Here is a 26,213-nt window from a genome sequence, read left to right as displayed (position 1 = left end):
CTGGCGTCTTGATGGTGTTTACGGGGAGTGCTGTCTAAGAAGCCAGCCTGAGCCTCCCATAGACATTAAAATGGACTCAGAATTACTTGGTGATTGTATCAGTCCCCTCATGCCTTAAGGGTAAGATGCTGTCCTCCTATAAGATAACACTTCAGGACAGAAACTGTGCAAGAAGAGTCAAAGTTACACGTGCACTAAACCTGTGCATAATGCCCTGCACAGTACAAAAGAGTTGCATAATCCCTTCACTGCAGATGGTCAAGAGCTTTGGGATTTTCCCCAAACATCATCTGTATGTACGGAAGCAAGCGATATCTCTTTTATTAGATAATATCGTTGTTCAATTTCCTCCTGAAGAGAAGTCTACTCTTTTCCAAAGCCCTGTGTGAATTCTTCACTGACAATAAGTGTGTTCTGGCTGTTACATCCCAATGTGTTATGAAAGTAAAATGTGTTGAACTGCAAACAAAAACACAGACACAAATGTTTGAGAAGAGAAACGTTAGTGAGTCATTTGGCTCCACGGAAGAAAAAAAACATCACATTGAAAGTGAGGAAATATTTAGGTTAAGATGGTAGAAATGGTTTATTTTGAAAGGCGTGTTATGACTCTTAACGAGCTTCAAAGATGTAACAAGTGTAATCCACCATGCGTGAGGTACACACTCATCCATCCCCTGCTGGGATTTAAAATGATTAGACTGGATTAATGCAACACCTCTGACACTTCATACACTTCATATTTTTAGAACACACACACACACACAGACACACACACATCCCTGAAGAACAAAAATTTTAAAAATCCCCACAGTACATTTACTTACAGCATGCAGAGAATCAAGATGAAGTAGAGTGTGAAAAGGTCACAGAATGAAAAGTATTCAGATGCACAGCAGTTCAGTGTGGTGTACCTACCCTTGCGTCGTCGACTTGGGAATTCACCTACGGTTTGAGAGTCAGTTCGCTCTAAACCCGCTCTTATTATTTTAGGACTGTGACCTGATTGGTGAAAGAAGACTTTGCTGATTACAACATCTTTTTGGTGATCACAACAGTTCAGCCCTACTGTAACAACTGCTCTGCCATGCAAAGCGAAAGAGACGAGACTTTGATGAAGAAGAGCAAAACTGCAACCTCACGTACACCAATTTACCTTTTTTTTTTTTTTTGCACAGCACACTTCAAGAGGATGATTGTCATGACAACAGCAGACCCATATTGCCCAACATGCACCTCACTCCATGCACCACGGCTTCCCACACAAAGACTGACATCACAGCTGTGCATGCACGACGAGCTGTGTATAAGCGCTGAGAGAACACTGAGAAATCATGTCATGTTGACGAGAGCTCGGACCAATCTGCAGAACAGAGCAACTTGAGGACGACACGCACTGCTCCTTTGCACACTGATTACAACATTTTTCTGCAGTGCTGTCAGAAATGCGCTGCGATTGCAGACGAAGATATTTAATTTTAATGGATCCACGTATAGCGGAAATAAGATGCCGTTTGCTTTGAATACACTTGTCAAAGCGTTTGCAACATACGGCTCAGACATCCAAAGCGGAGAGGAAAGTGCACGGAAGATGAAAAGAGGTTGCAGAGATTCAGATTAGTCTAGAAATGGAAGAAGTGGATGGCTCATTTTAAATATAGGGCTGTTTAAAGGTGATGAGACATCCTACCAATGCATAACAATGAATACACCAATGGTCTCTACTTTAAAAAGCTAAGGTCCAAAAGACAATCAGCACATAATGATGCTCCTAAAAAGCAACATCACTAACATTAATATAATACCATTTAAGGATATCAGTTAAAACATACGAGTTTATATTCTTATTCATGTCTATGTGACATTTTCTAACACAAAAAGCAGGTGTGCACAGATCCAAATATCTAAAACTTGTGATCCAAGTAGAGTAAATTTATGCCAGGAGCAATGGGATTGAACACTGGATAAATATATTTTAATGATAATTTTAATATTTAAAAAAAAGTGTATGAGATAAAACAATATTTAAAAAAAAAAACATAAAAAAGCAAAAAGATTTGGGCTTAAACAATAATACAAAACTCAAACTAGACTACAAACATTTACAATTAGCATTTTTATTCGTCTGCTGCCAAAGATATTCAAAAGTGTAAAAAGTTTTCTTTGGGGTCCACGTGAAAGGGAGAATTCCCAATCGGGAAACGTAAAACTCCAGAAAACTGCTCTGTTTTCGACAGTGACAGTAACAGTACCGGCTTTTGGTGTGCCTCTGTGATCATTTCCCATCATTCTTCAACTCTCTTTCAGTCTACGAGGTCCCCAATCAAAAGGCTCCATTCAGATGCTGGGAACAAACGGGATGGAGGTGACCAATTAAGGCCTAAATGACTCCGTGGTACACAGACAGCAGACCCCTCCGAAATGGCTAGCAGAGCCTCACGGGAGCTCGAGGCAAACGCGGTTTTGACAAGGAACTAACTGTGTTGGATGTAATCAGATGTAGGGAAGTAAACTAATTCATCAAGAGGTGAAATAAGCTGGTCAAGGACCGGCACAGAGGAAGACGGTGGTATTTAATACACCAGACAGACCAAAGAAGACAAAATGAGAGAAACACTTTTCCACATTAATTATGACAACAACTAAAGCAGGATGAAAAATGACACCGCTCTGAGAATGAAATTTTGTACAGATGGCTTTATGACCATGAGCCATCCACTGTGGGAATAGCAGCAGAGTGTGAGACAAAGCACGTACAGTTGGTGCATTAGTGAACGCTGAGCATACTAAACTAAGCTCACAGCAGCAACAAACTCACACACAAACCCCCCTGAAGCAAGAACTCCACACACACACTCACACACATCACTTTATGAAGTCACAGCTATGCATGCAAGCACACCTACTGTCCGCTCACCTTTGCGATCGGGTTTGAGATTTCGGTCCACAGGTGGGGGCTGGCACTCACTAAGCAACGGCCTGCGGGGAGGGGTCTTCGGGCTTGAGCGAAATCCCATGTGGGCGGGTGGAGGAACCTGTTTACCCAGGGATGAGAACTCCATAGTACCTGGGGTCATGGGGACGTAGTTGGTTTCGTGCATTGGCTCTGGCAAACTGCCCGAGTGATGATGTGACGGTGAGTTGGCACTCATGGGCACGTAGTTTTGGTCAACCTCTTCTGTAGAATGGCTACCCACTGGCATCATTCCTTTGCTTTTCTGAGGGTGACAAGGGAAAACTGATTAACATACACATTTCCCCCTAAAGCCACAGAACGATTATCCAGCAGTTACACTTGAAATACTCACAAAATAGGTGTTGAAGCTTTCATTGAAGTCAAACGAGCAGCTTTTGTCAGAAGGGAATGATCTAGGAATGTCATAGCAGTCCTGGGATCCAAAGTCTACAAAAAGCAAAACCATGATTACAATGCAGTTTATAAACAGCCCCTCTACACAGAGAGCAGCAAATGATGTGCACTGTACATTATGAGCCTTCTTTCAGGCCCATTTATGCTACAGGACAATTCCCACATAACAGTTGTCCTCTATTGTGTGTTAAGTGTTTTCATGACTTTGCAGATTTAGTCTGTGAGACAAAGCTCAAAGGCACCATGTAAGCACTTTACTTTGCAGCATGTAATTACTGTATTTTTTTTATTTTATTGTCATCAGGTACTCATGTAGTTGCTAATGCATTCCACTTATGACCACAAGAACCACAACAGTGCGAGAAAAAGCTTTGAAGACAAATGAGAGTCTCTTCCGGGGAAGAGTAAGAGGGAGGGGGGGAACATTACAAGGAGACATGAGACTGTTTTGGCTCTCCATCACTCCCCCTGTGGCTACCATGCAAGTCTCCCAAGTTGCTCGAGTTTGCTGCAACTCGCTCAATCTGTGCCGAAGCCATCTCACAGCAGAGGCTGCAGGCCAGCAGAGACCGGTGCTCCAGAGACCGGCGTGGCGTGGTAGGTGAACAGCACGTTCACCTTGTTTTTGTTACTCAGTTATTTGTTTTTCTATGGAGTTCTTTCTAAATAAGGACATCCTGTGTAAAAAAAAATCTCTTTTATGAGGTTTCTTAAGTAAATAAATTATAAAAAATTATAATATTTGCTCAAATTTTTAAAAAAGTGTTTTTTTCCATAACAGTGCAGCCCTGCCCTAGGCACAATAATCTGCTCTGTCACCAAGACACAAAGCATAAAAGGGAAAAAATTCACAAATGCCCCAAATTTATTGGGGGAATAACCACTGCTCATCTAAAACAATAAAGCAAGACCTATTTTGCAATTCCGATTGTCACCACAAGAGGGAGAAGCAAGAAGAATCTACACCATGAGTTTCTCTTCTCTTGCCAGACTATTTTAAGGCTCTGTAAAAAGGATGTTGGCCTTGGATTAAAGAACTGTTATTAAAAAGGAAACTCAGAACATTTTTATCTGTTTTTGTTAGATTTTGGTGCAACAAATCTTCATAAGATTAAATAATAGAATATCCTGCCCACCACATATATGTGCCGTATTGTCCAAAAGGTAAAGGTGAGAATAGGTTTTGAAATGAAAATAAAGTGAAAAGGGCACCACAAACAAATAAACCTCTACAATACAAACCTTTGCGGAGGCGTGAACAGTCCACAGTGCCAATAGTGTTGCTGCGTAAAGCCTTACTCCCAGCGCTTGTGGGCACACAGTAGTTTCCATCTGTCTCTGAGGCTGATCGAGGCACACTATAGGTGTCTGTAGGTGAGCGCTCAGCAGGAGGCGGCGGGAGTCCTGAGCTGGAACTGAGGGAAGGCTTGGGTGGTCTGGGAGGGGGCACTACATCTCCCCCGCTTTCTGAGCCTCCTACCCCTGTGTTCGATACTGTGCGGGGCACTTGGTAGGTGCTGTTTGCACCGGGTGTGGGCGGGATGTCGTAACTGATAGAAACGTTGCGCATCTGTGTCTCTACTGAGGGCTTCCGTGTCGGCGTGTTGAAGACATAAAGGTCAGAGGCATCCGCGCCGTCTGGATGAGCCGGAGGGGAGGAGGCTGACTTGGGGAGCAGAACAGTGTCCTGGGAGTAGCTGCGAGGAAGATGATAAAAGCCGCTGTCAGTTGAGAGTGAGGCACCGCGTGATGGAGGCGAGTCATAGATGGAAGGGGCGGACACAGGAGTCTGGTGCGGTGGGAAGAAGCCATTGTGTGAGGTGTGTTTAGCCGAGGAAGTGGAGGATGTAGGCGTGCGGTGAGATGGAAGGTTGTCATTCAGGTCTGTCTCTGAAGAGGTAGACTTGGAGCACTCAGCATGAGCTCTGATAACACAATACACATAAACACCAGATAATTAATACAAAAAGTAAAATATGTTGATTTGCAGATCACACAGTCACACCAAGCCAAAAACACTAGTATACAAAGGCTATGTTAGTAACTAAGTCATATCCAGACAGCTTTTATCATTAAACTTTTCCAACTCTTGCCATGTCAGCACGCTTTTGTGGATAAAGTGGAAGACTGAGGTTCTTGGTAACTGTTTGTAACCATGCAGGAAATAACACAATTATTACACTGTTGGGCAAAACACCCACGTCTTTTTCTGTTTAGAAGGAAGGCCTTTTGCTAAACAAATGCAACCTAGATTTAATAACCGTCATTTACATTTACAACATTTACAAGTGTTTGGAGATCTGTCTTTTACGCGTGTGCAACACTCCACACAAGCAGGCAGTTCCAGCTGGATTGGCTGGCCACTCACAGGCTAGCCTGTGGAGGAACAGTCTTGCTCTCACACTCCTCCAGGAGCAAATACTCCTGGTCCCCCTCCAAGAGAGAGTGATGCTCCACTGAGCTACACACAGCATACGGCAGAGACAAGGACAGGAGTGGCAGTACAGTTGAAAGTATACAAAAAGAATAAATGGCTTGGAAACCACACTGAAAAATGCTTAGCTCACCATGCAACACTCCAACACAGAGAATATGGAGACTTGAACCTATAAAAGAAGCATATTCGGACATGGTCTCACCTGCTGGGTTCAGGCTTTTTGCTCTCACAGTTAGCAAGCCACAGGTAATCCTGGGGCTCCTCTGAACTCGACTGTGAGTCCAGGTGTCGCACGCTGACTGGCTGGTAAGGGGCCGGCACATTGGTAAACACTCCTGGACCTGGGTGTGGAGCGTTTTCCACCACCAGTCCCATGGCGGACTGGTGAGCAGCTTTTGCTGCATCTGGAGGACAAAGAAGTGAAAGCTGAGGATAACTCCTGTCAAAACTAATGTTATTTAGTGAGTAGAACTAAAGAATGAAATACAGTAAAGCTGTCTCCATAACTGACCACAGAGGCTTCAGGCCACTGCCAGTGAATTAATGTCTAAGCAGCAAAAATTTTTTTTAAAAAGGGACAATTTAATGAATGAATAAGATTCATTTCTTACACTGATCACACAACTAAAAAATAGCCACAAGTAATGCCAATAAGACCTGTCACATGTGGCTCAGCGGATGTCAGTAAATGCCTGCTTCACAGTTTTAAGTACAACACCAGCAGAGCACATTAGCATTTCTGCTACATTTCCAGCTGTTTATTCAACTTTGACTCCACATGCATTGGCAGTCACTGACGAAGAGCAAGGAGCTGCACCTACTGCAGCCCTGTGAAACCCACTGAAAATGAAAGAGAGGCCAGAGATGGTATTAAGCACAAAGTAAAAAGTAAACTGTATGTGCCAATGTCAACTCTAGCAAAGTAAACTTGGACCCAAGTTGTTTCCTAGCAACCCAATTCCAATGTAACGCTCAATTGTTTCCATTCACGCTGACACTACGTCAACTTTGCGCCTGTATGTGTGAACTTGAGCAGCTGATGTATGTACGCACATTCTGACGAACAGATGTGCGTCCCTCTACTGTGTATATCAAACCAAACCTCAAATTAAGGTCGTTAGCCTGCAGCTAAAACACTGTTACTGACTGACCCAACAAGCCACAACAACCTACTACAATTACGATAACCTCACTTCCTTCTTGGGCAGAAATCCCACAGGAAATAAATCCAAATGCAGCACACTGCCCAGCATGAGGCCAGGAACACTGGCACAAACAACTCATGTCAAATTAAAGCAGACGGATGTCACCGATATCGCGACTCTGCGTTAGCCTACATCATTTCATGTACAACACATGTCACCCAAATAAAAGCTTTGTGTCGACAGTCTACTTTTTGTTTTTTGCCTTCCAACAAGCTACTCTTCAGACATCATTTTTAAAGGTCTCTCTGCTTTCCCACATGATGAGCTACTAAACAAACCTGCTGCTCAAGCTGATTGTTCTACTGCACTCAGAGCCAAGATAGCTGATGCGTATATGTGTTTTCATTCCACATTTCTCTACTTTTTTCTCCTTTTTCACAGCTCTCCTCCCACACTCTTCTATAACTGATGTGGTTTTATCTCATGCAAGGTCCCCGAGTTCTCTTCTTTTAAAAGTCAGTTTCTCTCCTTTACGTGGTCATTTGCTCCTCTCATCTCCTCCGCTATGTCCTTGTCTTTTTTTTTGACATTTGTTTGTTGAAGCTTTAAGTGCTGATTCATACAGGAAAAGGGAAAATCCCCTCTGCGTGTACTAATCTATACCTCCTACACTCGCTCTGAGAGCCTTCATTCCCCTAGCCCTACTAATGTTCCCTGCCCAGCTATGAAGCACTCTACTGTGGCCACACCCACACACGACAGAGGAGTGAGAGTTCTGTCTCACATGCAGAGAAGTGCAAGCAAGCACAAAACCGAGAGCCAGGGACATTCTTTTGTACTGAGCAGTGAAGGGTATCTGCAAAGATATCCGTTTTTACACCCAGGATCTCCTTTAACCGTCTTACTATGAGTTCGTACATCGGGGTTTTAAAAGCCAGCTCCGACATCTACAGAAAAGGTGCCATCAGTGTTGTTATCATGGTTACCCTGCAACGCTAGCTATTTAACAGAGCTGGAGGCATAGTCACACTTTGGAGAGAATGACCTTGGAGGAGTATCAGTGACTCAGTTGCCAGGTTTGAAAAGCACCTTTGTCTCCAACAAGAATCAGAGTTGTGTAGCATAGAGCAGGGCGATATGACCAAAAATATTTATCACGATATACATTTGAAAATTTGCGATAACGATATAACTGACGATATAATTGACACTAGACAAAATGCTTTACAACTCCACAACTTTGTTAGTGCAAAAAAAACCCCATCAATGTATTTTCACTTAAACAAGCAGCTGTTTTTTATGTGCATTAAAGTTATATAAAAATGTAACAGTGCAAATTCCTTGCTGACAGTTTAACCAAAAGGCATTTCCGGTGGAAACTGTCCGACACATCCTCAGCATAACCATGTATAATATCCACTAAACTTAAAAAGAGGTTAAACACACACAATACGGTAATATTATGTTGAAGCACAGTACGTATCACTCCGCGAGGCTCCTGCCTACGACAGCCGTAATGCTCCGGCAATCCATCAAGCGGTGCAGCTTCGTAGCTTAGCAAAGTCGTACTAAAACATTTGACCGATTTTCTAGCGCCGTGTACGACATAAAATCGTTTCGAGGTCAGTAAACAACCAGAATTCATATATAAGGCACACGGGATTATAAGGGGCACTGTCGATTTTCAGAAAAATCAAAGGATTGATTTTAAGTGTGCCGTATTTTCCAAACAACACGGTAATAACGACGGACTGCTAGGATGCTCTACCAAAAATAGTGCTTTGTTGTGTATCTGATGGATGAAAGCCAAACTAGTTCCACACCACTGAAGTTGCAGCATTTTTACAAGCCAATTCTGGTTCATCCGTTTCATTTAACGATCCACTTTCGCTCTACTCATTCTGCGTCACCGCCATGTGCGTATGAAAACAAAGGCACTGCGCATGCGCGTTTTACCCATATTCTATCGCGATATTTCATTTTCCTATCGTTGCCCAAAATTACACCGGTATTACCGTGAACGGTATGATATAGCCCAGCCCTGACAGTGAAACAGTGAACATGTGCAACGTCTGTGCCAGTTCTCACCACACTAAAAATGCTCAGTGCTTCACTGATGAGGTCAAGAAACTATAGAAGACATTTAGACAATTAGTCTCAAAGACAGAGCGACAAGAGAGGGAAAGAGGAGTGTTCAAGGGAGAGGAAATTAAAACCAGATAAGAGGAAACGAACGAAAGAAGGCCAGTGAGAGTGACAGGCGTACAATGCTTTTATTATCCAGTACTGGGGGAAAAAAAAGAGTAACGTGAGCCTCAATACTGCACAAAGTTCAACACATGGATCATTAGACCTTGGCTGAGAACTATGCTGAATAGAGACCTCTTGACACATTTAACTGGTTCCCTTAGTTCCTTCAGAAAGACAGATCCCGACATCTGTGAGGTACAACAGTGATATCCAAAAGAGACCCATCAAATGTATATCATTTATCCTCTACTTTTATCCTGTATTGCTCAGCTGTGGTGATAAACTGGTGTCATGGCTAAAAACAATCCCCTGATGCTCCATGGCATCTTCACCATGTCCAGGCGCTTTGTTGAGAGACACCAGCGTGGACAAATAGTGATTTCCTGTAGTCATCTTCTAACAGGGAAATCCTTGGATCGCTTAAAGCTGCGGTTCTTACCTGGAGAAACTTACATGGCCATGCTATAGGATCGTTTTGCCTGTTCATGCTGTTGCCATGATATACTGAATATCTCATTCATTATAGTCATTCATTATAATAAATGATAATAAAATAATATACTCACTTAAAGAAAAAAAAAAAGGAGAGATGGCAGATGTTGTTCATACGCTAAAAATTATTCATTGCAGTCCACAGCTACTACGCTTCTAGTTACTAGTTACTACTTCTAGCTACATTGTGCATTCTGTGGTTATAATAAGATTAGGATGCTTTTCTAAGGTGTTGCAGGTGCATTAACGCTAAAAATGGGTTGCTTTAGCCCAATGCTAGGTGGCTGCAAACCAACATGATGATGTGAAAATATCCGATGCAGATAGGAGAGCCTAACATGTGCCTGTGTACCACTTTTGGTGGCTCAATTCCTGATGGTCTAGGGGAGGTTTGTGGAAAAAGAAACACACAAACATGCAAACCGAGATTTTGTGTATTATGGTGAAACATATAACCAGGTTATTATTTCTGATCTACTGATGTTCTTAAATAAATCACAGCCTGTGCCACAAATGTAACAAAATCACCCTATTTCAAATATCAACAGTTCAAAGTAAACTTTCTACTCGAAAGATACAGAATATAAGTATATATAAACATAAATATCACCGTGTAACCTCGACAGTGAAGCAAAACATCAGTGTCAATAGTGCCCGAACAGAGTGATGTGTGGCTAATAGTAATTACCGTCATCGGTGGGGTTAAAACCACAAATGTCGCAGATGTGGCGGACCCACTTATTCATCTCGTCTTCGGTGTCAGCCACCAGATAAAAGATGCGGTCAAAGGTTTTGATGTCGAATATGTAGCTGTTCTCCAAATCTTTTTTGCTGAAGGTCAGACCGGCGTCCACCTGAGGGAGAGCAACCGACACGGATTAGCTTAATGTGGCATCAGCCAAGGAAAGACTGATCACTAATAGAGCTAACCAAAGAAACGAAAAAAAAGGGAAAATGTGTTAAAATGATAATTCTTAATTAAGAGAATTTGCAAAAATAATCTAAAAGGTAACTGCTCTCTAAACAACAAATGAAATTTGGAGCGCTAGAACCCAGCACTTAAACTATTATGCTAAAACATTTGTACACCGCAGTCACATGAAGGCCATTTTCATTATTTTACACAGATTTTTAAGGACAATTAAATTCATCTTGGATATTCATGCAAATATGCCAAATACATCAAAGTCACATCATGCAAACTTGGATCTATTCAAGATGGTAATAATTTATATAACTTATGCAATAAAACTACAGGGCAGAAGTAAAAGGGGAGCATACCTGTTCACATAAGTTGAGGTCAATCACACGAATGGGCTTCTTGGCATGGTCATTCTTGTAGTACTCCAACACGTCTGGGTCGCCTGTCAGACGGCCGCTGCGAAGAACAAACCACCGCTTCTTCCATGCCTGCAGGGTGAGCACAGAAATGAGGCCAAAGGTTACATGTGTGTTCTTACAATGACTTCTCCGTTCCCAGATGACCACAGGCTGGCCAAATGCTGTACTTTTTTCAGTTTAGCCACTGTGTCCTATCATAGCTCGTGTCTTTGTGTGCATTCTCCACCAGCTGCACTGCCCTTGCTAAAAGAACAGTGAGAGCCAGAGGGAAGAGGCCCGCAACCAGAAATATGTGTCTGGGATAACCAGAACAAAAGCCACATAGTTTGGTCTAGCACCCTGGCTGCAGTGAACAATCAAATCTATAATAAGAAACGAGCAATTGGGTCCTCTCTTTCAAATCCAATTTATTGTCTGTGAGAAAAAGACATCACATAGCAGACAAAAGAGTTCAAACTCAGACACGGGGAGGGGGGGACATAAGCAGACGAGAGCTCAGCACTGTAAATAAAGGGTTGAGCAAGCAATCTAGTAATATAATCCTTGAATATATTAAGGACATTAATGAAACAATGGAATGGGACCATGGGAGGCTATCTACCATAATTTAATGCATCAGTAATAAATTGTGATGAAAACATTCCTTTGTGCCACTAATTCCACGTACAGTTCATCTGTAATCATGATTAGCTCTTCAGATATAGGATATGTAAGACTGCCAGCTTCATCACTATGTTAAAGTGACAGTTACTGTGATTCACTGCTAGGTTGCCTTTTATAACATTATTCTTTGAGCCATAGTATATCTGTAATATTTGGAATACGTGCAAGAGTTGTTACACTTGTGGCAGCAAACATTTTGATTGGGTCATTCATCCTGGACTTTCTCTGTTTGTGTGTGTGCGCCTGTCCACTCGGAGCTGCACATTCACTCATCGATGACAAAACTCAGTGCCATTCATACCCAAGTGGAGCAAAGTACAGCATTATCAGGCACAGGAAGTTTAACCCCTGCTTTAGTGTGACAGCATGCATTCAAACTCCAAGGGTGCTCATTCACACCAGAATCACTAAGACTAGGACGGATATTTGGACAGGGTGTTGCTCTGAAACTGACCCCAAAAGCCTGGATCAGATTACCTAAGGTAAGCATAGCAGCAGCAGTTAGGAGGTATTCCACACCTGGTACACCGACAGCTCTTATTTGTATGTTTGCAGTTAATTAAAAACAACATTTTCAAAGTGTCGTCAAAGTGAAGCGGCATGACTGAAAAGATCAGAATACGACTATGCTTTCTTTCTCTCTCGCCCACTTTCACGCCCAACATGTTGTCCTAAACTCAGTTAAATAATATTTCACTCCAGCTCTTTGGCAGCTCCACACGTGACTTGTGTTTGTGAAGAGAAAAAAAATGTAAAATAAAAATATTTTATTTATTTACATTTTATTTTTAAGTGGGTAAGCAGTTTACATCAAACATAAGGAATTAGCAAATTTGGATTTCAGCTTATTAACTTAAAACTATGTTTGGATCAGTATCAGCAGATACCAGTATCAGAGGATCCCTTATCAAGACAACAAGACAACAGGTTTAGATGCATAAGAGCACCTTATGGGAAAAGCCAATAGTAAGTTCAGGTGGATAAGCAACAGTATTTGGGGTAACTGGACAAAAAAAGTTCCATAATAATAATCAGAACACGGGTTAAAGGCTCTCATCTGAGGCTGAATCCTTTCAGTGCAGAGAGGTGAGAGCTGCAGGAGCAGGGCCGTCCATTTTTTAAAACTTTTTGTTTTACTTCTTTATATTTCTTCTTACTGCAGATTCTGAACTTGTTCACATGTTCACACTACAAATAAAATGTGACAGCAAAGGCACTCTAGTGTGAACCCTCAAAGCGGCCCACATGCGCAAAAGAACACGTCACACACAACCATTCAGCTTAGACCCAGACCAAACAGTATTGTTTGACTGATGGCCCTTAATATAAAGACTTGTTTCTGACTTAACGTTTCCCAATTTTGCTTTAAGTTATAAAGTTATTTTGTTATTTACAAATGGCCTAATAATTATTCTTATTGCTGTTTTAGAGAGGAGCGGTGCTTCAAAGGATAGTTGCAGATTTCTGTCAGAGTCTGCAGATTATACAGTACAAATAAAATGTTCAAGTTTCTCCAATGTTGTCTTCCCAACAGTTTTACTGGATCGCCAGGAAGCTTTCGCGATGTCTTCTTGGGCGCTGATAACTGTCTTGTGTCAGTGACGTAAAAGACGGATTTAATGCGACATATGTATCAGATTCAGTACCACATACGAAAGTGACCCAGATCGGATGTGAAAATATTGAATTTGTGCTGTTCGTACTGTCACACCATGATCGGATATGTGTTGCAAAGGTTAAAAAAAGTCAGATTTGATGCGCTTTCGCCTGCAGTGTGAACGTAGCCTAAGAGTCAGGGGCCCACTTGGGTGTACAAAGCCAAAGGAAGGATTGCTTTGTCACTGCATTCAACTCTATTTAGTTTTACTAAAATAAACACACAGACACACATAAATGCTGAGTCAAAGAAGTCAAGCTCTCTTGCTTTTGTTGAATCATGGCAGCTGAAATGAATGTTTGTTTTAGAGCTCAAAATAGGCTCTCTGTGAAATTATTAGTGAGAATTGCCTAAGACAGAAAAGGCGATTTTGTAGAGGACAGAGGATTTGTCCAAAAATGTTTCACTTCCTTTTACTGCTAAAGCCAGGGGCCGAGGAAAAAGGGATTTTCTTTTCTTTTTTCAAAGATTTATCAAATGTGTTGTAACACCAAATGGAAACGGCCAACCCAACAACAGAACCGCTCTGAGCAATATTTGAAATGTGAGTTTAAAATGGCACACGAGATCTAGTAGACAAACAACCACCACTAAGATCAAACAGATAAGGAAGCATACCAGCAGAGTGTGAGGAATGCAAACTAAAGCTTTGTTGTTGCTATTTTGGAATAAGATTTTGACCCTATTAACAATGCTCCGGCCTTGTTTTTTCGTCCCTCTGTTGTTTTTCCATCCACAGGGTGTCCTTTGTTAGTGGGCCAAGCGCCACGCTGAGACGGCATGAAGAGCATCAGACCTTTCCCTCCACCAACAGGATGAGCAAACAAGCAGACCTGCAGAGCTCTTGGATTTTCAATTACAAGCACACAGATATACAAGAATCAGACTGAAACGTTTAACAAAGAACGTTCACATCACACACTTGCATAGTGCACTCATGCATGCAGCCCATGTTTCACACACTCTAGTTCAAAAGGCCTGCATTATATAATCACAAACACACCCACACAATCCGAACTGAGGCTTAAACCTATTAAACCTACATCCTTTGAGGTAGGCCCACTTAAATATCAAATTTCAAATATCAAAGTACAAAAGCTTGGGTGGTGAAAAAAAAAGAAAGGGAAAAAAAACACAAACAAAAAACACAAGGCTCATGTGCCCGTGCTGGTTTGACTGAGATGGTGGGTGTGGAGAAGGAACCTCTCTCTCTCTTCCATATGACAAAGCAATCCTGGGTCAGGTTACCCTGCAGGGAACAGAAGGACCAAGAGCTTGGGTTACAGCGAGGCCAGGCCCGCCCAGGGAGAGAGTGTTGACAACTGAGTAAGTCGTATACACTCAAGACACGGGCAAGTGAAACCTGCTCCACAAAACTGCTTCACAGCCACAGAGCAAAGTTCTTTTTAAAAATATACACCATCCATCCATCCATCCATCTTCTTCCGTGTATCCGGGACCGGGTCGTGGGGGCAGCAGCCTAAGCAGAGAAGCCCAGACCTCCCTCTCCCCAGCCACCTCCTCCAGCTTGTCCAGGGGAACACCAGGGCGTTCCCAGGCCAGCCGAGAGATATCATTTCTCCAGCGTGTCCTGGGTCTGCCCTGGGGCCTCCTCCCGGTGAAGATATACACAGGACTGATAATTTACGTCATGAAAAAAAAAAAATAATAATAACAAGAGACAAATAGGTCACACAAGCAGACAACATCTGCAATTCCTGCACAATGACGACTGAAACTGAATACACAACAACAGCATGAGATGTCACTGATAACCAATCTTAACAAAAATGTGCCTTCTGTTTGAAAAACACACTTGAAGTCATTCGTTATAATAAATGATAATAAATATGTTAAAGCACCTGTCCAGAGAAAAGTACTGAAAATGTAATAATGAGTTATTATATCAGTTAAAATATTTATGATTCAGTCCTGGGACAGATCGTTAAAATATAATCATTTCAAACTATGTATTTACAGTGTAACAACAGATGAAAACACAAAAGCCAGTTTTAAACCTACATGCAATACTGTGTTATGGGCCAGCCACAGTTAAAAGCAGTAGTTAGTGTTGCCATTAATCCGTGCGCAGTGTTTCTGCACTGCCACATTAGCATGGTCACAGACTGAAGTGGTTCTAGGAGGACAAGCTGTGTGGTAACTAGAGCATCTCTCCTCCCATCTGTGGGATTTCACACAGTTTTTCTTATGCACAATTATACACACTTGCACTGTTTTTTACCAAAGATCTGCATTGCCCAGCCAGCCCTAGGCATATGAATAAAAATTAACACCTACATAGTTAATAACACACAAATGAAAACACCACCCAGGGTCTTAGCATCCCTAATGGCCAGCTCCTCACACAGCTCCTAAATCGCACCTCATGACACTGGCATGGATGCATAATCATGTTTATGCACACAAGACAACATGAAAGAAGTAGAAATCAAATCAGTGCAACGAACTGTGGAATATATTGGCAGGAACTGCAACAAAGAAGTTAAAAACCATGCAGTGGTCCGTAATCACATTTCTCATTTACCTCCTAACCAGACTGAAACGATTTAAGATTTAAGTGTGTTAAAAACATTAAGTGTTCCTTTTTTAAAAGTGCATGGGGAGCGACAGTGTAGTCAGGCCCTCGCCGTGAGTTTCCTTTGGATTTACCTTTATATAAATTGAATAGAACAATGCTACAAGTAATCATCTTGCCTTTCATCCTTTCAAAGGCATGGTGCATTTTTTGTTTGTTTTTTAACTTTTGGTGATGCAGAGCTTTAACTGGGCCTCTTTTTGATCAATTAAAAATCTTTTAAGCGCCAAAGTAATTGAGAAAGGATGGGTTATGTTACCTCCAATAAAATATGAGATGAAAAAGAAAACAAAATATATAAAAATCTGCACATCCTTGTCGTTAGTGCATGTACAGTACACAGACAAAATTGTCAACACAAGATCAACAACACAAGAGTGCAAGGCCAATTGATTGCTGCCCACTATTACCCACCTCCTGTGGATGCTGATGAAGACTATGATGGGGTCTTTAGTCCTGCTTTGTGGTTTGTATAGTCCATTGTAGTTGCTGCTGTGTTCAATTCATGGCTAAATCCAAGTTGATCTAAGACTGCTTGCAGTGCCTAATGACTACATGGTCTACGCATGTCTATTCCAGCATTCTCTAAATCACTGTCCTAGTCTGAACTGTTAAGTTCACCCACAGAGCCCGCTTCAGCTTGTAGAAGTCTAGTGTTCGTGGCTCCAGGACTGGGAATGGGACAGCATGGGACGATGCTGGATCCGGATGGGGAGGGCTCCCTTGGTATGGCAGCTGTGCCTGCCAGCCGTGGTTCATCCCTCAGCCTGTTTTCTCCAAGTAAGCCTTCTGATAGGATGGGATGGGACACAGGAAGAGACCCTCTATTTGCCCACCCAGGGCCTGGAGCCTACTAGGAGCAGACAGAGGGGGCATTGAGGGGCTCACTAAGATGATGACACAGGAAGGGAGGGTGGGAAGTTTGAAAAGAGATGCCAACTGAGTGGAGTCACGCTGCCGTCAGAGCCCTCCTGACCCAACATCACTGAGAATGACGGAGGCAAGGGTGGGGGAGAGAAGGGAGGAAAGGGCATAAAGTGGGGGAAATCTGCAAATGTTACAGTCCTATTTAATTCCACAAAGAGAGAAATGGTGAAAGACAAATTAGCTGTATCTTCTAGCATCAATCACAACAGAGGGTAGGCCTACCCTAGATTTTATTTATTGTGCAGCGCCTAGCTAAACACGTAATTTTAATCAAGAAAGAGAGCTACATGATTTACCTAGAGGAAGCTATAATCGGAATTCGTTAGATGGGTCTGTGGAGGGACCAGGACTCTTCCTCTCAACCTGTATCTCCATGCTGGTCTTTTGAGAGCATATATGAAACCAGCCTGCACCTGCAGACCTCTGATGGTGGAGGCTGCAGCCTACGACAAACTGTAGCTTTTGCTTTATTCATCCGTTTTTTGTTTTTTCAGAAATGTCAGTCTCTTATTTTGTAGTATGTTAACCCAACACAGGCAGTTTGAGCTTGTTGATGTGGAAAGTGAAACAACTTGAAGGAGTCTGGAAACATTCCCACTGCACTGGAAGCCAATTAGACAAACTATGCCTTTTAGGCATTGATTGGTATCAATACTGACACTATCCCCTGTTCCAGCTTGTTGGCATTTGCTTGTGTAATATTTCAGTATCTTACTTTTATGCCAACACATGAAATAAGCTAGTTGGGGAAAGTATTGCTAGTTACCAAGTTATGCCAAAGTCCATAACAGAGGAAGAAATGACTGAACCAAAATGATACCACAGTGTGTTGATTAAAGACTAAGCTCCCAAATGCAGTATGATTTAAATAAATACACATTTCTGAGCTATGTGCTTTTCCATGCTGCTGCTGCCAAACTTGACTAAATGCTGAAATAGTACTCGAATTTGATGTAATTTATTACTCTGAATTTGTGAAACTGGCTGCTAGTGAAGCACCCTGCCAACGACACTCAAGCTCCAGCAACTCCAGCTTTACTACGCTTAAAAGGCTAATTGCGCTTCATGGTTTAGATAGCTTAATGTAGCTTTAAAGGCCTTTAAGTGCCCTAATTGCTAATGCAAATGTACTCTCATCACAGGCTGTTAAGCTGCATACTTAAACTCCTCCATATGTCTAATGGTAAATGACAGAGAGGAAGGCCTATGTGAATCTACAGTTGCACATAGGCAGTCGGGATATTACATAACGTCGTTTGTTCAGGACACAGTCAGGTGTGCCGTCTCACTAATAAATCTGTTGGACAACATGTGAAGAGTTATTTCTGCTTCAGGGAGAGTTTGTCAGTGTTTAATGTGTGCCGATCAGTGGTAATGCAAGCACAAGTCGTGACTATGCATATTAAATGCAGTGTACCAAAGTCAATTGTCAGGAGGCCAACAGGACACTTACAATAACTGATTACAACACTATGCTGAAGGGCTGCACCCTCTGACTGAAACAAATAAGCAGTGCTTTTATTACCACTACTTTAGTGAGAGCAGCCAAACGCTCAAATCAGAGGAAAAAAAGACCAAAACACACTTTACTACTACTACTGCTGGTGGACTTAATGGTTCCAAAGTTGTGAACCTGAGGGCATGTAAATCTGGATTGCCAGCAGAAAAATAAACTTGAATGTATGTGGTGTCAAAAGACAAATAAAATACCAGAAACTGAAAGTACCAGCGCAAAAAGAAATCCAAGTAAAGGTAATGTTAATCCTCAGGATTGGCAACATTACTAAAGTCAAGCAACAGACCAACGACAAGTTTCAGTCCAACTGACTCATAACATACCTAAGCCTCAAACTGCTGATTTATTAAAAAAAACAGTGTTGCAAAGACTCAGTGAAACAGCCAAAGACAGAACACAGGGAAAGAACAGTTAACATTTCATTAACTTGCTGTGAATTAAACAAACTCCTAAAACTACAAATTGAAAAACGTCAACCCCAAACATCAGAAACTTTGGGTCAGAGCATTAGCAGCTCTCCAACCAGTAACATTAAAGTTGAACTGCCAACTAGTCAAAAGAAGAAGAAAAAAAGAAAAAGTGCTGCATATGCACACAATCAAAACATCTGCACAGACAGCATGCAAACAAATCCCATTCACTTTCCTGTTTTGAAGGAAAAGGGGGGCTGCTGGAGAATACTCTAGTTTTAAATAAATTATGACTGTGAGAATCCAGGAAATGTATTTGTGCTGTGCTGAAAAACAGCACAAATGTTAGTAAGCATTAATATGTCATCCTAAGAACAGTTATTATAAGACACTGCCTTTAAATTTAAGCTCTAACACAGTTCACAGTAACGCGTCTTCCAGGGTGGCTACTTACTGTGTTTACTTTAGGTCAGACTCAATAGACAAGTGGCAGGAAAAAAGGTGATGTTAAAAATCATGTGTTTTGCATAAATTCTTGATTCCCCCCCCCAAATCTCTGAATCGCAGGCAGAGAATGTCAAGTAAAGACTCAGAGTCACAACGGCGACATTTACAGGAAACACCAGAAATATCCTTTAACCTTAATATCACAATGCAAAGCTGAACCTTTCAGTCCTGGCGTGAGGCTGTTTTGTCATCGTCATGATCCAAACCGCATTGGAGAACAAGGGACACGGTAAAATAAACAAGCCTCAGCCTCAAACATGTAACCATAGCTGAGCCTTGCTGTGTCAAGATTTCACACATGACCTTTGCTGTAAAAAGAAAACTCAGTACCTCACAAACCTACAGTCAAGTAAACAAGTAAACGTAGTTTCTATCGTTATACCGAACTCCTGTCTTGAGCTATTGAGTCATCACCTGTGCATTTTTCACTTTTACCTATAGATCTGTGATTAGCTGAACTCTTTGCACTCAGCATTAGCTTTAGCTTAGCTCTGGGTGCACAGTTAACACCAAGCAGCATGCGACTGGCTGAGCCATCTGTCCCATCTGAGTGGGCTGCGGGTAAATGACCTGCACCCCAGCTGCACTGACTCAACTCGTCTAGGACAGCTTCTCTGTTTGTTCAGAAAAAAGAAGAAGGAGAAAAAAACCACAGTGTGAGGTTTAGAGCTGAAGGAGAGACAGGGCACGGGATACGCACGAGGTGAAGCTGAGGGAGAAAGAGAGAAGGTCAAGATTTTAGTGAAAATATGAAAAAAACAAAACAAAAAAGCCCAAAAAAAAGTAAATGATGCTCGTTTATCTGCCAAAAATCACCACCAGACTCAATTTTTATGACCACATAGAAAACACATCTCTTATTGGTTATTTCATATAATATAAAAAAAATCCTTGTATTAGCCTCACACTCACACGATAAATCTTTCCACAGCAGGAAATTAAATGTACTGCCGTAACCAGTGTGTCCGTATTGATTTGTGTACTTTTCAGAGTTGTCTCATTATAAGGGTGCCTGGAGGGAGGTGAGGAAAAAAAATTAGATGTATTAGATGCTCTAATCTTACTTGGTGTTCATGAGGAAAATTATACATGAAATTCAATCCTTAGTGCTGTAAAAGAGGATACGTCGATCTAATCAAATTCTAGCTTCAATCCAAACAATTAAAGCCGCTCCTGTGTAAACACTTAAGCATGTCGCGTATCTGAACGAGTATTTCTTCCACTGTTGATATGTATAACTAATATGGAAATTCTTGTGATTAAGTGGAGTCAGAGAAAGGTCACACTACAGCAACCCCAAAACAGTAACACTGTTTCCTTTGTGCTGCCAAATGCTGGCCAGTTTTATTTTAATAGTTATCAATTTTCAAATCAAGTTTGGGGGAAAAACAAAAACTGAAGGAGCGAATTTCACAGAGTCCCTGTGACATTTTCAGCTATTTGGGTTAAATGCCTGATTATTATGAAATTGCAAACGCTGACGCAGAAAGGCAAACAAACTACTACAAAAATTTCCATGACACTGCGATCTTACTGAAATGCGGTAAACAAATGCGCAAATTTTTAGAGACCACACTGCTTCCCTGAGTCTCGCTATCACGTCCTTTATACTTTGCTGAACAAAGGCTGTTTTAAGAGAAGAGTGTCAAGAGCGTCAGAGATTTTGGCACTCACGGCCTTGGTGACGAGGTCTGCAAAAGGAGTAGGAGGGGAGGGACAAAAGCTTCTCTATGCTTGGTGCTGCAACTTGTATAAATCAGTCTTTGTTAGTGAGACATGACTGAGATTCTTGCTAAACAGCTATTTTTACATCCCTGAGCACTGCAGAGGGCAGCTAACGTACCAGTAAGAGTGCATGGCCTTTGGCTAAGTGAGGCCGTTCAGCCAACGTCATCTGCCCCTCCGCCTGCTGGAAAGAGAGGGGACCTCCTGGAAAGCTGTGCATGACCGAGGTCCACAGTCAGTGAGCGGTTGCTAATAGCCAGCTAACGTTATGACCAGTGTCAGACTTCCAGGTAAACACTCGTGATTACGCTGGTGAATCATGGTCATGCAAGCTGGAGTATTGTTAGACCAATCTAATGCAATGACCCAAAGTGAACAGCTGGCACAGCAGATGGCCAGTGCAACAGCGAGTCCTCCATAAGCATAAAAACCATACAAAAAAAGACAATTTCCTACACAAAGAGCAGAAAGATCGAGTACATAAGTGTTTTCTTCTAATTATTACTGACACGCAAAGGAGCCTCTTTAATTCTTTTCAAGCATCAAATAAGTAGCATTACCAACTTTATCAAGATTTTTCTTTAACATTCACTTCACTCAAACATGACACCTGTTAGCAGATAGCAAAGAGACAGTGGAGAGTAGAAAAGTTAGGATTAGGAAAAGTTTGGATTCTAAAGAAGACTTTCTTTGTGTCTCACGGCTGCTTCACTAAGATTTTAAAAAACATTCTTAGCTTTAATGTTGAGCTTCTAACAAAGGATCTACCAACACATCTTTGCCTCGGTCTTAATATTTAACCTTATTTGATGAAAAATCTGCTGCCATTTCAATTAAACCTGACAGAGCACAAGCACCGAATGACAGGACATTAAGTTTGGACTGAAATTCTGATTAAATCAGCATTCAAGTTGGATCTTGGTGAATTACAGATGATGAGATTTTCTCTAAATGTCTTCTTGAGAAATTGTTTTTAAAGACAGCCCAAAGAAGGATGTCATTAATGTTTTAAAACCAGCTCTTTCTTTGTATTTCATTCTAATTTATACAGACTGCGTGCATAAAAGAAGGCACAAAGAAAGCTCTTTTTCCTTCATGACTTCAATTTCATACATGGATCCATAAAATGAGCAGGGATTGTTATTGCGCATTACAAATAAGCTTTGATGAACTAATGAAAACTCATTTTCCTGTAGCACTGCTATATGAAGGAAAAAGATGATTTTCAGGTATTCCAGTTACGCTGTATGGCAAACCTTCTAGCCCAAATATTATCATCAAGACTGAAAAAAAAAGGATAAAAAAAAATACAGAATTACAGAGCTTGAAGTACAGATTGTCCATGACTGGCTAAAAATAGTACCCCTACCTTGGAAGCTGCACATCTGTAGTACAAAAGTTTCTTAGCAGTATTCAGCAGTATTTCTTGATGGTGAATTGGCGCTTGATGGTGAAGTGTGTGTGGCGCTGTTTTTGTTGTTGTTTGCGCCTTTTGCCTTTATCATGTGGTGCAGTGTGTTTGAGGGTCTGCAGTTTGTAACCTCTCCCTCCTCCGACTTCCTTTTCAGTGTAATCAGGTTGTCCCAGACCTTCATAGTTGCCACTTCTAAATCAGTGGGGGTGGGACCAGGAGAGCTGCAGTATGCGCTACGCGTACAGAAATATGGAAGTACCACAACGTATTCCGCTTGATATTCAAATAAATAAATAAATCTCAGTGTAACTATTTTTACTTTTACAGTTTATTGTTATTCAGCTGCAACACACTGCATATGTTCAGTGTCTGCATGAAACTTGTTAAGTGATAATTAAGACAAACTGTCAATAATTATCTAACAGGGACGTCAATATCAACATCGTAAAGTTGATTATATACACAAATATTAAGAAAGAAATATGTAAAGTGACTCCATGGTTCGGTGTTTAACGCGTTCACCCTCCATGTGGAAGATTCCCAGCCCAAGACTGGGAGGACACACAAGCCCTGCCTCTGTGGTCACATGGCAGCGCAGTCGTAGTGCCGATTGCAAACCGGGATAAATAGAAGGATTGCCGTCAGGAAGAGCATCCTGTGTAAAATCTGTGCCCAATCAACCCGTTGTCGCAACCCGTTGGGAAAAAAGGGAGCACTCGAAGGATATCTTTTAGATCTACTTGAATATTTAATTAAAAAATAAAGACAGTGGATGGTGACAGTTATGAAAAAATATTGTAGTAGCTGCAGCTCTTCTGAGCAGCGCACAAAGCACGATTTCCTCCTGAAAAGTTGTTCGACGCAGTGAGAGTTCCATCTACCTGCAATCACCACACTGTGTGCCTTAAAGTCAAAGTATAATGCTGTATTTGAATGTTTATTTATATATATATATTTACGTTTCAAAACGTGATTTATAGCCAGTTTTAACGGCACATTTACCCAGACTATCCGCCTGTGTGATGATGGATATTCAGGATAATTTTTTCCTAACCAGGATCTTGCTTAAATAAATATATGAAAATATGTTTTCCAATGATTCATGTTGTTTTTTGGGATAGATTTCACACATAAAGCTCTTCCCCCAGGTTACAGCAGTGAAATATTAATTTCTTCATTTCCATTCCTAATCAAATGTCTATCCATAACTCACAATTCTACGGACGTTGCAGTCTTTGCATTTCTTTTTCTGCAGCAGAATCTGAAGACTGCGTCCTCTTCCCTGGATCTGAGCCTCCCCCCTGCTTCCTGTGGAGACTTTATGATTTGGTTTCCCATCTGCACTCTCAATAAAAAGAGGTCAGAGATGCCACAGTGTGCATAGCTTTCTGTACTCGCCTCCTTCACAAAACCACTACCACAGTAGAAGACAGACCCCAAATGCTTCTCCCAGTGCTGCCAACATACCTTGTCGGTGACTGGAGGCAACAGTAGGAAAAGCATTACCTTACTGTAGATATCAGACGGTGAGAGAGGTTTGCTCATGCTTAGCTGTGGTTTTTGTGCTTTACAATAACATAGCTCTAAGCAGTGCAACAGTGAGAGTGTACATGAGTAGCTTAACAGATTAAGAGTCACCTGTTAAACAACTGTGACTGATCCAAAGGGTTACAGCCAAGTTACGCAGGTTACACGAAGTGCAACGGCACAGTGCATTAGGCATTAGTGCATTAGTATGCGAGCAGTACACTAGATGGATAAAAGCTGTCACTCTCATTAGACTGCACCAGAAACACTAGTTTGTTAAAATAATAACAATTAATATATTTTGAGATGGGATGAGCAGGGACGAGAGTCAGCTGAGATTTTTGGCAAAATTTATCTGAGCGTCTGTTTAGCCAGTTTTTCTTTATTTGATTGGACTGATCGCTCTTTGGTAAAGTGGATATGTAATGTTAATTAGCCGTTTGCTGCTGATGCTCCTGCTTTCGTAGTCATATGGAGCTAATGTCTGCGAGCGTAAAAGCTGGTTGTAAAGCATGCTAGTCTGACCCAATTTTAACCCGGTGTGAACTGAAAATACACGAGAAGAGTTGAGTTTATGTTTTTCTTTAACTGACAAAAGTTGTTTTAGCGTTACCATATTTTACATATTTTCATTTAAATGCATTCAGTTCAGCCAACAGCCCGAAACAGGTTGATATTTAATTTACTCCCAAGAAGCAAGCTGCCATGACGGAGAAGGAAGACGCTGGAGAGTGTTTAGCATTTTCACTGGAAAAAATGATTAACTAGTGATTGAAGTTATCATGTATTTAACTAGTCATTTTAGGTATTACAATCAGGAGAGATTCAATTGTCCAAATAAATTATATCATAAGAAATGCACAATTCAATGACCTGCAGTGCTGAGAGGCCAAAGATGGGAGAGGAAATTAACAAAGAGAAATAGAAAACAGAGCTAAAGATAGGACCACCCAGGCAAACAAACCGAAGTAACTACAATACCAGCTTATGTGTGTGTCCTACTGAACCTTTAAATGTTCATCTTAGAAACACCCACAAAAACAAAATCCCAACTGGTTCTTAACTTCTCAATTATGAACCGTTACCACAGCATAGCCATGCTCCCATCTCAGAGTCAACCTCTTCATTTCTCTCTTCTCCAAGAGAAAACAAGAACCATCACATCGTTCCTTTGTATGCAACTACCCCATCTTCCCACACAGGTCAAAAAACACAACAGTGAGAATCCCAAGTCTCAATTCTTTCAGAAGAGCCAAAGTTCAAGACCAACAATTCACAAGAAAACAGACATTTCACTTTTAAATGACTGCAAATGACTAACCTTGCATTAAAGTTCTCTGTGTTATTTATTTATTTTAAATCCTGTGTTCATTTTCAGACATTTTTTAATATATTTCAGCAACGTTTTATGACGAACAGCAGACACAAAACTGGAAGGGTATAAAGCAGTAATATTGATGAATTTTGTGCTTGCTCATTCTGTGTCTGAACATAGCTCTGTACAGACAACAGTGATATTTTTATTGCCACTGCAATATGAGCCTATACCACGGACTCATCAGAAAATGTTGCCTGAAATGCAGGGAATCAGAAACGTCATCCGAGTCACGAATGTCGTGCCAAAAAATTCAACATTACTCAACAAAGCCCATTCAAAATTTCCTGTTATTTCTTCATTTGGTGGGGATAGGCCCGAAACATAAAACAATAACCTATCTAAGTAGCATATCTATTAAAGTCAAAAGATGTGGGGCCTATATTAAACAATGTAGATTAATTATTTTCTTTTAACTGTGCAGGTCTTGCATAGCTGGTATATATTAGTTTTTCTAAATGTAAACAACAATGAATGAATGATCTGCAATATTCAAATATCAATATGGAGATTATTAAAGATGTTATCATGCTATATATTTCACATGGTAAGACTAATGGTTGACTAATTTTCATGGCTTTTTGAGATTTATAAAGCTTTATAAGTTGAGATTTCACACTAGAACAGGCTGGAGACATGTAATTATTCTGAAGCTCAATATTTCAATATAAGAATGTCCTTAAGAAACAGTTTTAAAATGTTTAATTACAAATGATAATATCTCATTATTGCACAACCAAATATCAAGTTAATGGGGATCTGTGTAGAAACTTGTGCAGCAGCTAGAGCCAGCCTTGGTAGAGGCTGTTAAGACCAAACAAACATGGCGACATGGCAGTTGCTTTATGCAACTGGGCATAT

General features: G+C 41.1%; 1 protein-coding gene across 3 annotated transcripts in view; it reads right to left on the bottom strand.

Moving 5' to 3' along the window:
• Positions 1 to 26,213, bottom strand: part of gab1 (GRB2-associated binding protein 1) — a 54,970-nt gene that overhangs the window by 7,758 nt on the left and 20,999 nt on the right. Inside the window, exons 3-10 of one of the 3 annotated variants that reach the window (XM_087841708.1) lie at positions 10,976 to 11,104; positions 10,383 to 10,548; positions 6,010 to 6,211; positions 5,739 to 5,831; positions 4,613 to 5,295; positions 3,309 to 3,403; positions 2,918 to 3,218; positions 919 to 1,002 (exon numbers count right to left, since the gene is read on the bottom strand). In XM_087841708.1, the coding sequence (XP_087697834.1) occupies positions 919 to 1,002; positions 2,918 to 3,218; positions 3,309 to 3,403; positions 4,613 to 5,295; positions 5,739 to 5,831; positions 6,010 to 6,211; positions 10,383 to 10,548; positions 10,976 to 11,104 (1,753 nt within the window). The remainder of the gene's footprint in view (positions 1 to 918; positions 1,003 to 2,917; positions 3,219 to 3,308; positions 3,404 to 4,612; positions 5,296 to 5,738; positions 5,832 to 6,009; positions 6,212 to 10,382; positions 10,549 to 10,975; positions 11,105 to 26,213) is intronic. The other 2 variants (XM_006796036.3, XM_006796039.3) reach the window with 2 other exon arrangements.

The sequence above is a fragment of the Neolamprologus brichardi genome, chromosome 6 (assembly GCF_056152115.1).
Source record: "Neolamprologus brichardi isolate AB-2024 chromosome 6, ASM5615211v1, whole genome shotgun sequence".
In the NCBI taxonomy this organism is placed as follows: Eukaryota; Metazoa; Chordata; class Actinopteri; order Cichliformes; family Cichlidae; genus Neolamprologus; species Neolamprologus brichardi.
This window is presented reverse-complemented; position numbering and strand designations above follow the sequence as displayed.